The 14,539-nt window shown below is 32.0% G+C and overlaps 1 protein-coding gene and 1 long non-coding RNA gene across 2 annotated transcripts; both read right to left on the bottom strand.

Moving 5' to 3' along the window:
- Positions 1–531: 531 nt before the first annotated feature.
- LOC104886639 (WAT1-related protein At4g08300) lies at positions 532–5,292 on the bottom strand. Its single transcript, XM_010671408.4, has 7 exons — positions 4,948–5,292; positions 4,751–4,813; positions 3,754–3,870; positions 1,660–1,906; positions 1,384–1,542; positions 1,118–1,269; positions 532–1,009 (listed from the first exon to the last, which is right to left on the bottom strand). The coding sequence occupies exons 1-7, from the start codon at positions 5,145–5,147 to the stop codon at positions 757–759; spliced, it is 1,191 nt and encodes a 396-aa protein (XP_010669710.1). The 5' UTR covers positions 5,148–5,292; the 3' UTR covers positions 532–756.
- Positions 5,293–6,115: 823 nt separating this feature from the next.
- Positions 6,116–7,701, bottom strand: LOC125499498 (uncharacterized). The gene is made up of 2 exons (XR_007276371.2): positions 7,522–7,701; positions 6,116–6,598 (listed from the first exon to the last, which is right to left on the bottom strand). It is a non-coding gene; the product is annotated as an uncharacterized LOC125499498 (long non-coding RNA).
- Positions 7,702–14,539: the final 6,838 nt, after the last annotated feature.

Below are 14,539 nucleotides of genomic sequence, written 5' to 3'. Positions count from 1 at the left end.
CTCTCTTCTGGACTGCTTTTCACTGCTACATTTTTCTAGAAAAGTTCTTCCCCTCCTAACCGTTTAGAATTCTTTCCCAATAATCCCATGAATTTCGGATAAAGGGGGCAAGAGAATTTTCAGATTTTAATGGATGAATTCTTTGAAGACAAAAGATAAGGAATTGTTGAGATTGTTTTGTAAAGTCATCAATTTATAAGGTTGTACTTGATTTTTAAGCAAAACACTAGTAGTTCACGAAACAAACTCTAAAATCATCTTACAATCTGGCTCACATGTTATGTAAGGTGGCGCAATGTAGTCAGAACACGTCTATGTTGATATGGCATGTTGCGATGATAAACAAAGCTGTTAATGTTGCAATCTTTTGAACTATATTTTTGATTCCGCTTTGAACATTGGTTATATTATACTATTGATTAGCAAAAAGAAGAGAGATGAAGTTTACAGATTAGGAGCGAGCTAGAATAAGTGCTCCATTTGCGGAATGAAAATCAAATTTGTTAGGGATCTACTAATGAAGCAACAAGATGAGATCAGGCAGCCAATAAAGAATTAATATTCTTCTAGTTCCAGCACATCTTGGATAACCAAATGTTTTTTTTCCTCAGAGTAGCCCCTTTCATCTCAAAATTTAGATTACTATTATAAAGTAAGAACCCAAATTGCATATATTTTTTGTTTGTCTAGTTGGAATTTTTTTTTTTAATTTGTTTTTGTGGGGTATATTTTGGGTCCCCATGAGATGATGTAATGTTATGCAACCTCTTGTGACGAGGAGAACTTGGTCATTGAGATTCCAGATTGACGGGCTTGATCTGAAGCAGGAGTATTAATGTCAGTAGATTTGGTAGGGGTGGTAGCTGCCGCGATGGTGTTAATGGTGCTGTCGTGGACGATCGGCAATTCGGCCTGCACCTTGCCTTTCTCGTCAGAAATTCGGAGATCTTTGCTTTTCCCCCATACCACTGTGTACAACCCTATGACTATGATCAATGCTCCTATGATGCTGCACCGTGCAATTTCATGTTAGGTTTACCAATGGACCATTAATATCTTTAATTATCGGAAAAGTAAATAAGGCAATTGAAAAGGAAAGTGTGTCACGTTCACCAACCTGCCTAAGTGGAGAAGCTCATGCAAGATAAGAGATCCTGAAGCAGCAGTAATGATCATGCAAAGAGGGCTGAAGACTGTCACAAAAACAGGGCCTCTTTCCCGGTTGACTACTCCTTGCACATAATATGCAATTCCAGAGCAAATGACTCCCTATTTTTATATATAGTCAGTGTGATCATCAAGTAATTATTACTAGGTATGACTACTTATGAGAGAATGAAATAAATATATACTTGTATGATGCTAATCAATTTATATAAGTACCGTGTAAACAGAGGCAAGAAGTCTGGAGTCCCAGCCAAGTTGCCAGGCTTTCATGTCCCTAACCATGACTAAGGAGACAACCCCTCCTTCTAGTGTTCCCATGAAGCATATCCATGCTGTGAGTGATAGTTGTGATGGGTACTCGTTAAGTGTAAATGACTGCCAAGAGCAATAATAAATAAGATTAATTAATTATGGGGGATCATGATTCGTGGGAGGGATCAGAAATATATAAAGAGTATTAACGAGTTATTAATTAGCTAGCTGGCTAGTTACTTGGAGGATGAAGAAAGCCGCCCATCCCAAGCAACTGCCGAGAACGCAAATTGTTCCAACAACCCAATGTTGAGTCGAAGGGGTAGCAGTAGCAGCGTTAGCTAGATGGTGTCCAACTCCATGGTTTCCGAATAGATTCACAACTGGCCCTCTATACATGGTCATCACCATTGCCCCTGATACCGTCACTATGGTTCCTATGATCTTTGCTTGACTTGGTAGCTTCCTTATGTCTACTTTCTCCAGCCTAACCATCATCCATCACACCCATTCATTATTCAAAAATTATTAAAAGAGACGGTCTAATCTTAATATAAAGTATACCTAATCAATGAATATATTAAACTAGTCATCGAAAGAAATTAACCTAATCACTATTAAACTTATTCTCTTTTTAATATTGGACTTACCATTACTAAATTAAGACAAATTATTCATTATTACTTTTCTTTTACAAACCTTGATTATTAATTGATTAAAGTTACAAAAACAAATATATTTTCTTTAAAGCAAAAGGCAAGCATCTATGACAAGGATTCAAGTAATTCCGTCCTTATCATTTCTTTGTAACACAGCAACCTATTTTCCCATCAAAAGTTAAAGTTATATTGGTATATCAGTATATGGAGTATACTCCATTCATGAAAGAAACAACAATAATTTAGTCATGATTGAAAAAGAAAGAGCCTTTTTAATTTTATTTTATTGTTGTCGTTTCTTGTTTGCACAAACAGATTGAAAGAGATTTATGTTTCCTGATAAATTTTTTTGGTGCTAAAGGTCATTTCGTTGAAGCCACATCACACGCACTAAAGACATATACTATCAAGTATCAAGTATACTTTATGCAAAAGACGAAGATATGCGCCATATTCTAATATCAGATATAAATCTTTTGTCCCTTTTTTTTTTATCACCCCTCAATATTACTGATTTATATCTTTAAACTCAAACAAATTTTTATTTTTCTTAAAAGGTAAAGAATAACTGACATCAACCAACTAATAAGTGACGTAAATAATGATAAAAAAATAACTAGAAGAATGGAAAAATTGACAAGAATAATCCAAACTATCACCGTTTCTCTCAAAATAATCCCAACTATGGGTTATTCTAGAATAATCTAAACTATGAGGAGTACGTTCTCAAAATAATCCAAACTTTTAATTATCCTATATATAGTAGACCCAAAAGGGATCATTGAAGGCAAGAAAAATAAAAGTTTGGATTATTTTGGGGAGGTACCCTAAATAGTTTGGATTATTCTAGAATAACCCAAAGTTCGGATTATTTTGAGCGGACCGGTCATAGTTTGAATTATTCTTGTCAATTTTTCAACTTTTAATTATCCTATATATAGTAGACCCAAAAGGGATCATTGAAGGCAAGAAAAATAAAAGTTTGGATTATTTTGGGAAGGTACCCTAAATAGTTTGGATTATTCTAGAATAACCCAAAGTTCGGATTATTTTGAGCGGACCGGTCATAGTTAGGATTATTTCTGTCAATTTTTCCTATGGAAAAATTGACAAGAATAATCCAAACTAATTTATTTATATTAAAGACAAAACTTAGTCAATTAAAATCTTATTTGATTTAATTTACAAGGGCTTCATTTAAAAAATTACATCCAAAAGGAACTTGTTAATATCTTTAATAGCGTATCAACGTCAGAATGAGTACATAGTGCTCCATCTCAATGCTTTATTTTTGATATGTGGCTTGACTTAATAGCTTTGAGAAAAGATAGAAGTATTCAATTTGATGAACTATCACTGCTTTATTTTTGATATGTGGTTAATTTTACTTTTTGTTCTAAAAGAAATAAGGTTCAATTTGTGGAATAGCTAGTTGTCGATCAAGCTAGTTGTCGATCAAGCATATGCATATGCATGTAGTACAATATATGTAGCTAGAACAGGACATGAGGACTAAGTAAAAAGTGCAAAAATATCAATTATTATATCATGATCGATCGTATATCTCCAATATAGTAGACTAGTAGTGGTACTTAACTAAGACATACTACTAGTATTCCATTCTATGACATTGTATATAGGAGCGAGTAGGTTGAATCTCATGTTTGTCATGTACCTGAAAATTGTTGCCATGATGAAGGTAATTGCAGGAAGAATGTTGACACTGGCAGAAGTAAGTGTTGCTGATGTATACTGCAATCCCACGTAGTACAGATTTTGATCTAGCACAGGCCTACAATTTCAAATAATATTGACTACCAGGATTTGAGTATTTTGTTGAAAATCAAACTTTATTCATCTTGATTTAACTAGACTAACCTTAAATTGTTAAAAGCTATATTGTCTGAACTTCATTGAAAAATTTAAGATGGACAAACTTAATTCTACTAGCTAGAGTTATACATTTCTTTTTTCTGTGTTGGATGATCCGTTATAAGTATTTTATATTGTTGAAGTTGGCCAAAATTTTCATTCCTAAATGCCAAATTGGGTTGACGTTTATTGTTGTATGCAAAATCGATCCCTAAATCACGTAATAATAATCTTTGTAATGCAAGATTCTAGTACATCTTCTTGTTGCATGTAATACTACTAGGGTATGTCTTTTCACATATTCTCGCTCAGGGTTTATCTAGGAGGGAAAGAAATGTGGCGCTGCTACTGCTTAGCTAACAGCTAATTGGTGGAACAACACTTTAGTAATGGATTTTAGGCTAAGAACTGTGTGTCAAGGACGCAAATGCACCCCTTTAAAATGACCACTTTGTTAATTATATTCCCTTATTTTCTTTCAATCTCTTCAATTACAACCTTGAATAAACCAAACATTTTTAAGTTACAGGCCAAATCCAACCTACCTTCACGCTTTTTAAGTTGTAATATAAAAGTGTTTGGTTTATTTGATCTTACAATTCAAGAGATTGAAAATGAAAAGGCAAGATGCAATTAGCAAAATGACCATGCATGGCTGCAGTTGGCAAAAAATTCCAAGTTTTTATTCAAATTTCAAACTTCGTCGTTGTATCTCTTTTTAGTTTATTTATTTGTTTGAAGTAATTATATACACTTTTAAATGTAGTATGAAATTAATGCAGTGCAGTGCAAAGGCTTACTCAAGAAAAGCGAGCACCATTATCTTGAGAAAGACGGAGAGGGTCATCTTTGACCTAGTTTTCCTGTAGAAAACACAATACACGACAAATTGTATGATCAAAGAGATGATATTGAACATGAACAACATACGCACTAAAAAGAAATACTATAAACTTGTGTAGAGACGAGAAGGAAGAAAAATGGAAAAGAGGGAAACCTTTCAAAAATAAGGGCAAAAGGTGCAATGGCAAGGGTGGCAAAAACATGACGGTAGACTGAGAGGATGTAATGGTTCATCCCACGTTTCAAGCAAACAGCCGTTACTATATACATCCCAGAATACCCAAATTGGAGTGAAATTATAGCCAAGTATGCTTTTGCCTTTACTAGGCTGTCAGAGATAGACTTGATTCCCATTATATTGTAATTATACTACCAATAATATCTCTTTTCTTCCTAGCTTAAGAAGTTTTTCTCTCTTTTTTTGACGCTCTAATTAGCTCTTTCTATATATCCCTCTTTCTATTAGTAAGAGAATGCAAGTCAAGCAGGGAATGAATTGAAGAGCACCAATGAAGAAATGGCCTTCTTATACACGAGAAAAGTAGAGTTGGTGGGAGGTGAATCCCCATGACACGTATGCATGTCCCTCAATGCATATTGCATATTGCATAATGCATGCACCTTCTTATCCGTATTAATTTCCCATATCAAATTCCTCCTGTAGTAGTGTAGTGTATAGTGTATAGTGTATAGTTTCCTCGATTCCACCTACTTAAGCACTTCCCAATCTTTTACAAGTATTCACCTGCTTTGCTTCATCATATCTCACGTTTAATTATATATGCTATTGCTATAGTGTTATGTGTCGTACGTTTTAATTAGTAAGGCACATTTATTATAATAAAATAATTTAATGATCTTATATATAACTTAACCAGACAATATCTTTTTAATTCAGGTATAGATTATTATGCCTTGCATGACTATTATATTAAATTTCAACCTGTAATTAATTGTTTAGAAACAAGTAGTTGTAGATACAGGCATACAGCATTGGACCTACAATCAATTGCCTGGAAATAAATACGAGCACGAACATAAACATTATTTATAGATATGGCACAATTGTTGTTCCGAGGTTTGTCATCATCCCGAATATCAATCGCACAGGGCATACCACCTTTTAGAAGTGTACTATCAGGGCCGTTTTGAAGATTTTGGGACCCCTGTTCTAACATGAAAATTGGAGTTAAGCATACGTTTGCCCCTTAACGTTTGGGGTTTTTTAACGTTTGTCCACTAACGTTTAAAAGATAAACATTCACCCCTTAACGTTTGATTTTGCTAACCATAGTTAACTTTTTAATACTTGATAACTCATAAAATATAATTGTACTTATGAGCATTTATAATTTCATCCGAAATAAAATCACTTCCATCCATTTCAATTTCATCCCTTAATCAAACACACACACACAAAAGTTCTTTACATGAACTGTTGTTTCATCCAAAAATAAAATAAAAAATTCATTTCCTTCCATTAAAATAATAACTACTCCACAGAACAACAATCAATCCATCAAAAATCCAAGAGCCACCATTATACGCTTTTAATCTTTCAATCCACAGCGCCAAAAAACCCTAATCCATGATCGAAACCCTTGTAATTGAAGGATCATTGTAATGAAGTCCGATTACATCATCATAGCCCAACCTCGAAACCAAACTCACAATATCATGGTGTGTCAATTGAACTGGCATATCGTTACAGATTTCAATTTTTCCGCCAACGTAAGACCATTCTTCAGTGGTCACCCATTTGCCACCATGGTGTAAAATTATGCAGTTTGGAACATTCTCCATATCTACATCGTCCACATAAAAGCATCCATATCAATTTTTAGGTTACATTGGATATATACACAATTACAAATAGGAATTAATTAAAGCAAATATACAATGCATTTGAAAATATGACCATTTTCAATGGCTATTTGCAGTACCTATTTCAAAAATATATATGTAGGCATTGAAGATCTGGATTATGCACAAAAGTGAGGCATGATACAAACCTAAAAAAATAATTATAAATTACGATCTTCAATGGCTATGTGCAGTACCTATTTCAAAAACAATGGCTATGTGCAGTACCTATTTCATGGCATTCTAAATACTTTGTTCATTAAACCGCTCACGACCCCGAATTGGAATCACTTGCTATACCTATATGCCATTTTCACAAGTTCAGTGCAGAGAGGGAAAAAGAAAGGTAACAACTATGAGAGACTAAAGAACTTAATCAACTTTAAGTCTATGCCAAGGTATAGTTCTCAAGGATTCATGTGTTATGATAAGTCAAACAGACATCTTCAATGAACATATTCCAATATACAGAAACTCCAAAATTCAATGAACATATTCCAATAAATCTTCTCATTGTCCCTGTCCAGTACCAATTACACAAGATAAATCATATTATAAGTCTATAAACTATGAGTTCTAAGAAGAATCATGGCCAAATACAAATACCTCAATTTAATATAACCTGTTTTACTACATTATCAAAAAAATAATTAAAACCCTAATCAAAGATGATGAATCGATATAAAAGAACAATCAGAACACAACAACAATTATCAACAACCATAATTCAACCAAACTATAACAAAATTTACCAGAATTTTCATTATTTCGAAAAAAAAATTATACCTTTCAAACCCTAGATTTCTTAATAATAGTCAATTAGAAAGGAGAAAAAACAAGATTTATTTTGAAAAAAAAATAGTACCTTTTGTCTCTAGTTCAGTAGTCGTTCGTACTTTGTAGCCGCAAATGGTGTGTTTTGTGTGCTCTCTTCCTCTTGCTTGGTAAAAGTTTGTTAATGGTAAAAGTTTGTGTGAAAATGGGAAGAGGAAAAGATGACAGTCATTTTGGGTGGAAAAAACGCAAAACCCTTCCTTGACTAATTAACAATTAAAATTATTATTTTTAATAATGTAATTTTTTTTTGAGGGATAAATAATGTAATTAGTTGTCAAGCAATACATTTTTAACTAAGGTTGAGTTAAGCAAACGTTAAGGGGTGAATGTTTATCTTTTAAACGTTAGTGGGCGAACGTTAAAAAACCCCAAACGTTAGGGGGCAAACGTATGCTTAACTCATGAAAATTGGGTCCTAATTTATAGAAAGTAAAGATGGAAGGTTAGAGTTCTAAAAATGGAAAGTTGAAAATCTAAAGATAAATCATTAACAAATTTATTAAGGGTGGGAAACAAGGGATGATTTTTTCAAATATGAACTAAAATTTTCAAATAAATATATTATGGGACCTTTATAATTTTGGAGGCCATGTGCTGTTGGGCTCCTTGCACACCCTCATCTACCCCTCTGTGTACTATAATTATCTTAGTCAGATTAATAGAGTATCTGTAGTTTTAATTAAGATGTAAAGTGGTTGTTTTATAATAAAACTAGGTATATAGGGGCTTGAAGCCCTATATATATATATTTATTGTATTTATCGTTTTTTTCAAAAAGTTTTATAATTTTTAGTTCATTTTATATGTGAGGATATTCTCCATCAATATGATACTCCCTCCCTACTATATTATGGTGCTCACTTGTTATTTTCACGTGAATTAAGGAAAATAAAAGGTATACTAGGAGAGTATTAGGAGTTAGGATTTCCCAAAAAATACTTCGAAGAAGCATTTTTTGGTACTTTTGTCTTGGAATTAGTCTTTTTTTTCTTTTTTCATTTTAAAAAAAATCAGAAAAAGCAATAAATTTTTTCTTGAAATGGTGTAAAAAAATAAATAGGAATACATATATTGAAAGAAAAGTAGGGGTATTTCGAAAAGTATGTGATAATTTATTCCAAATAAATTGATATAAAAGAAAATAGGTACAACATTTGGGGATATTAAAAAAAGACTACGAGCACTATATTATGAGACGGAGGGAATAAGTTTTATCTACTGTCACTTTAATTTAGAGTCATAGTTTATTTTCTAGTTTACAGGATTAAAGAGCATTTTTTTTGGTTGAAAACATCGAGATGAAGATCAGATTTCAATTTACAACAACATCAGGCACGAGAAATCAATAAAGACGTTGAGTGTTTATACTAAGAAAATTTTCACAAAACTTTTAAGAACTATCTTTTACTTAGATAATTATTGGTGTAGATGTTGTATAACAATTTATTAATGATAATTTTATATTTTCTTAGTAAAAAAACATGGTACTAAAAATTGAAGAAGAATACTCAACACATACCTTTACGGCCCGTTTGGTAGTCGTTAATAAATTGCGGTAATGGGAATGAATTTTATGTGTAATTTTATTAGGGAAGCACCCTAAAATCTCCATGGGGAGACATTTTTTCTCCATGGACAAGCAATCTCACCCTTAAACTTGTGTTTTTGTCTCCAAGGGGAAGCAATTTTCATTACCACTCATTACCACCCTACAAGGTGGTATTGGATGAGAATGAAAATTCAAGAAGGAAAGTGGACACTTTAGGATAAATTAGCATTATCATGGTAATGGATAATGATATTTTTCACAAATTTACATACAAATTCATTCCCATTACCACCATTTATGACCAACTACCAAACGGGCCGTTAGTCCCCATATTTACAGAGAAAGGGAGCTTTCTGTAACCTCTAAATATATACTATATATAGTTATTTGTTATATATACTCTATTTATTTCAAAAGATAAGACATGCATGATATTATTGATATTCAAGTTGATGTTGAACTTTCACGGTTAATTACCCGAATTCATGTGAGTTAAAACTACAAGAAAATTATATTTTTTTATAAATTTTTCAAGACAAATCTAATTGTATAGCTATATATGTCATATCATAAGAGATATTAATGTTACCTAATTTATTAACGTGCCATTGTAATTGTAATTGTAGTAATTGTAATTATTATTATTATTATTATTATTGTTATTATTATTATATTGACATTCTACGTACGAGATATTATACAAAAGGAGATCACCATCTCGAGATCAACATCACCCTAAGTGAAATCAGAAATGATGACAAGAAAGAAGTTTGCACAGAAAAAAATGACGAGAAAGAAGTGTTGTGAGGGGAGGAAATTGCTCGCCTTCTGATTTGGTTATTTTTGTTAGATCATTTTTGGGTAAGTGTAGACTCGAAATCATTAAATGGAAATCGCGATTGGTGTTTCCGTGTTGGAAGATGATGCAATGCAAAGAGCTGAAGAGTGCTTTGCTTGGCTTGTTGGTGTTTTGCTTTGCGAATTGCGACAGCGTTAATGGTATGCGTGGAAACCATTATCAGGTGTATCGTGCCCGTAGAGTCTCTTTACATAATACTAGTCTTGTATGTATATGATTGATGCAAAAGTATATAGAAGAGGAACAAATCAGAAGACAGTTTGAGTGTTAATGTTAGATAGTGCAACGGTCGAGAGAAAGTGCATTGCAGTTCTATAGTGGATAGTATACATTGTTTCTTTTTTATATATTTTTTTTATTATTGAAGTTCAATTATGTTGCATTTTATCTGTTGGTGTAATTGTAATAATATTGTTGAAATAGCCAGCTTTATAGAAGTATGTTTTTATTAATGTCCTCTCACTCTTCCCTTATTGAATTAAGATACACATAATTAGTAACCTTTTTGTATGTATAAGTCTTCCAGACATTTAACGTTTTTTATTCTAACTCTGTTCCGACTTTTGTTGTTGTATATCTTTATTTTAGGTTTTCTTTTGCTTTCCTATCTAGTTTTTGAGACTCTATCCTCTTCTTTCTCCATTATTCTCTCTAAATCCTAAAACTGTGATCCTTCTCAAGCCCCCTATCTGAACTATATACCAAAGATTTTAAAAAAAAGACTACTAAGAGCTTCTTTTAATTGCTCTGTTGACAATTTCCTTCTGACACCAAAATTAGCTATGGTAGAAGAAGAAAACTTATTGTGATAGGATTATATATATATATATATATATATATAAATTTATTCACATGAAATCTAGGCGGTGTTGCAAGGACGATTCTAGAATAATATATTAGTCGATGAAAAATATTTAAATTATTTATTTTAGGGGTATATAAAATTCTAAATGGTACAATTTTTAAAGAAAAAGCAAACAAATAGATTTCGAAGAAAAATATTATTTTTGAGCTACTTGAAACCCGTCTCAACAAAATAAATCGGGTTTGAAATTCTGCTCTATGTACTATTTCCCAACGACTTTTTCAACTTATTATTCATTCAACACTCAAAAAGCATCAAAACTCTCTCCAAAAAACACTTCACAAATACATTCAAGTACAAGAGTATTTATCTTTCCTTGAATCTTTATACAAGTTACTTCTTTAAGACTAAAGATTGATCCCTTCAATGTTTGTACTTTCAAACCTAGGGGACAAAGGAATAATACATGAGAGTCAATTCAAATTTAATTCCTTTTGTATTAGTGATTGAGATCATGCATTAAATTGAGATTGTGCATGTACATATTTGTATCTTGTATATTTTTTTGATTATTTTATACGACTATTTTAGCTTGCTTTATGCCTTTTTAATTGTAATTGCTTTATCATTAATACTTTTTCCTAAATCAGACATCCAAATTAAACATATCACATCTAATAAGATAAATGGGACAATTGATCTATTTACCTATTAATCACAATGATTTTAATAACGTAATCACTATAGATCCTATGTGTTATAATATAAAATTGACCTTTAATATTTTTGTCTTTTTATGAAATTAGATCCAAATATGTGCTTTTATCATTGCAATTAAAATATCTCATTGAAGTAAGAAAATTCACCAAAAACTTAAAATCTCTTTATTTTTGATTTTATTATTTTTTTCGGAAATTTGTTAGGCTGACTCTTCTTTGAACCACAACATTTAAAAATTTGTGAGGCTAAAACATTGTTTTTATACGCCCACAATTGAAAAAGTTTGGTTCTTTTTAATTACTACAATAGACAGTGCCGATAGTTTTTGTTATTATGGATAAATTTGACATTGGTTATATCATATTCACACTTGGTAACTTGTATATGTGTGTTTCATTCTTTGAAGTTGATATTATATTTCTAGCTTAAGTTGGGACGGCTCTAGCTGGCATAATTTCAGCTGAACCTAAAAAATTTTGGGAGATTTTTTTGGAAAAAAATAAAAAAATAAATCTCTATTATATAAGTGAAGGGGGAGGCGTGGTGTCCTCCTATTAATCGACTATAATATTTTACTTTTCTAATTACATCAATTTTATTTAAATTTTTAAAATAATAATGCATAATCAATCAATCAAAAATATTTGTCATTTTTAAAAACTACAATTAGAATAACTTATAATTTCCACAAACTTTTGAAAGAGGCGGGCCACACCTTCAATTAATGGTGTGGCACACCCATTTCAACAACACAAATTAGACCCTGCACCGAGGTGTAGGATGAGCAAAACGATGAGCATCCTACACCTTGCCCAAAACGATGTCGTTTGATGGTTTTAGGGGAGCCAAAATTTGGCTGGCTTTTGACACTATTTTTGAAAGTGAGTCAGCTCTTTCTCTCTCATCACTCACTCATTCACTCTCTTTCTCTCTCATTTATTTGCTGAAACAATTTTTTTAATGTACAAATGCATATGGTTTGGTGTACAATGATATACGAGTGTACATTTTGGGGATTTTCAGTGATCAAAGTAATGACCATCAGTGTACATTGTGATTTATCCTTATTTAATCTTGCTACAACATTGTACATTGAGTCATAACCAGTGAATATTCAATAAAACAATATTGTACATTGACTCGTATCCAGTGAACATATTGAATTTCATCACTTTGAATTGTGGCACCTAGAGCACTATGAGGTATGGGACAGTAATTGTACATATTGATTTTCATTAGTGAGCAAACATCAACACATCAGTGTACAAAGATTGCAAATTACTCACTTGACATCAGCTTCAGGAATTGGGTTACTTTCAGCTGGGGGCCTGTCATTGTACATTTTGATTTTGTTAATGAACGACCACGAAGCCAAGAATGTACAAGGACAATAATATTAGATCAATAACCTATCTGAACTTATTTTTATTGAAAGTAATTTCTAATAAGTTGAACAAAACATAGCCTTTGTTGAAAAACCAGTCAACTACTTAATCTATTATAATTAGTTGTCACTGCATGTATTGTGTGCATGTAAAACTAGGTACTCGACATTAAAAAGATATAACAATGAAAAAATTGTCGTTCCACGCATCGCGTTTTTAAAAAGCTAGTATAAGTTAAAAAAAGACCGGACGATATATCACAACTAGACAAAGGTTGGCTCAGTCAGTGATTCGTGTGAGAGTATTAGTATGTGTCTTTTGAGACATAGGTCGTAGGTTTGAGGTTGATCTCCAATGTTCCTTTACGTTTTCCCCTCCCTTTACTGGTCTACTGTGAGATTGAAACTCTTTAAGAGGGTAAGTAATTTTTTTAATTTCCATTTTCCATAGCTTTTTAGTAATTCTTGGATTATATTAGTTACAAATTGGATTACTATAATGTTCGAATAAGTTGAAATTATTGATGAATTGACATTGAGAATTGAGATTAATTGGATTTAGGTGAATTAATGAATATTAGTTAGCAGGTAGTATTGCTAGTCCTAATCACGACAATTAATGATATATATAGTTTAGTTACATTTTTTGAGAGAGATCTTTTTGCTCGAGTTAGAAACGATTATGCTTTAAAATGCTTTCAAAGTACGAAAACTCGTAGAATCGTTCTTTTTTTCATGTAATCCAGAGTTATTCCCATGGTTATCGGTTGTAAATTTGTAATTCCTTAGCTTGAATTGATGTATTTTGTTTTTTAATCAATTTAATTTGATCCTTTTTTTGTTTTATGACTCATCGACTCCAAAACTACATGGGTGAAATACTTGATCCACCACTGATAATGAGCAATATAAACTCAAAAAAATTGAGCAAAAGCTCGTTTATGAAATTATAAAACAAGTTAAGTTGAACACAATTCGAAGTTGAACATGTATAATACTTCCTCCGTTTTGAAATAAGTGATACATTTCTCTTAAAAGCTCTCACATAAAAGAGAATTGTTTCACTTATTTCAGAACAGAGAAAGTATATAATTCGTGAATGAACTGAGCTTGTACAGATTTTTGAGCTCAATAGAGAGCTCACCTCGATCCAATTAAATGAGTGAACATAAAAGGGTAGTACTTGACTCAACTCGGTATTATTACGTACATCCCTAAGTCTACATGCATGTAAGAAGAGGAAGCCCCAAATCTCTTAGTCTGACTCCACTATTAAGCTAGGGATATAAAGATCATACAGTTACATGTTTTTTACGGGGTACTGTATTAAAAGTGTAGTTACATAATACATATGTACCACTTCTTTGATCTATCGAAAAAAGAAATTTTCACAAGTCAGTGCTGAACAATAATGGAGTATCATTAATTCATTATTATTACTAATCACTTAGTAGTAGCTCATGTTGCGATGACATCAGCAGTTTTGCTTTCATGGAAAAACTAGTATACTACAAAGTGCTACATGTACATACATATATGCGGAGAATCGAGAAGCTGCTAGATATATAAATATATAATATCTCCACTAGGAACACTTGCATAATTAGGTTTGAAACAAATAATTAAATGATGATCAACGTTGAATAATATGTTTCTTAAAAGTAATCAAAATATGTTGCAATGCTTGCAGCTATATATTGAGATTTGAGAGGGGAACAAATTGCAAAGG

Source organism: Beta vulgaris, chromosome 1, assembly GCF_026745355.1.
Source record: "Beta vulgaris subsp. vulgaris cultivar EL10 chromosome 1, EL10.2, whole genome shotgun sequence".
Taxonomy (NCBI): Eukaryota; Viridiplantae; Streptophyta; class Magnoliopsida; order Caryophyllales; family Amaranthaceae; genus Beta; species Beta vulgaris.
The sequence above is the reverse complement of the archived record's forward strand: the minus strand, read 5'-3'. Positions and strand labels throughout refer to the sequence as shown.

Excerpts from the sequence above, each read along its gene's own strand:
- LOC104886639 (XM_010671408.4), bottom strand. The coding sequence starts at position 5,147 with ATGGGAATCAAGTCTATCTCTGACAGCCTAGTAAAGGCAAAAGCATAC. Across the intron at positions 1,907-3,753 it reads ATCATGGCAACAATTTTCAG|GCTGGAGAAAGTAGACATAA; the intron begins GTACATGACAAA and ends GATGATGGTTAG. Across the intron at positions 1,543-1,659 it reads CGGCTTTCTTCATCCTCCAA|TCATTTACACTTAACGAGTA; the intron begins GTAACTAGCCAG and ends TGCTCTTGGCAG.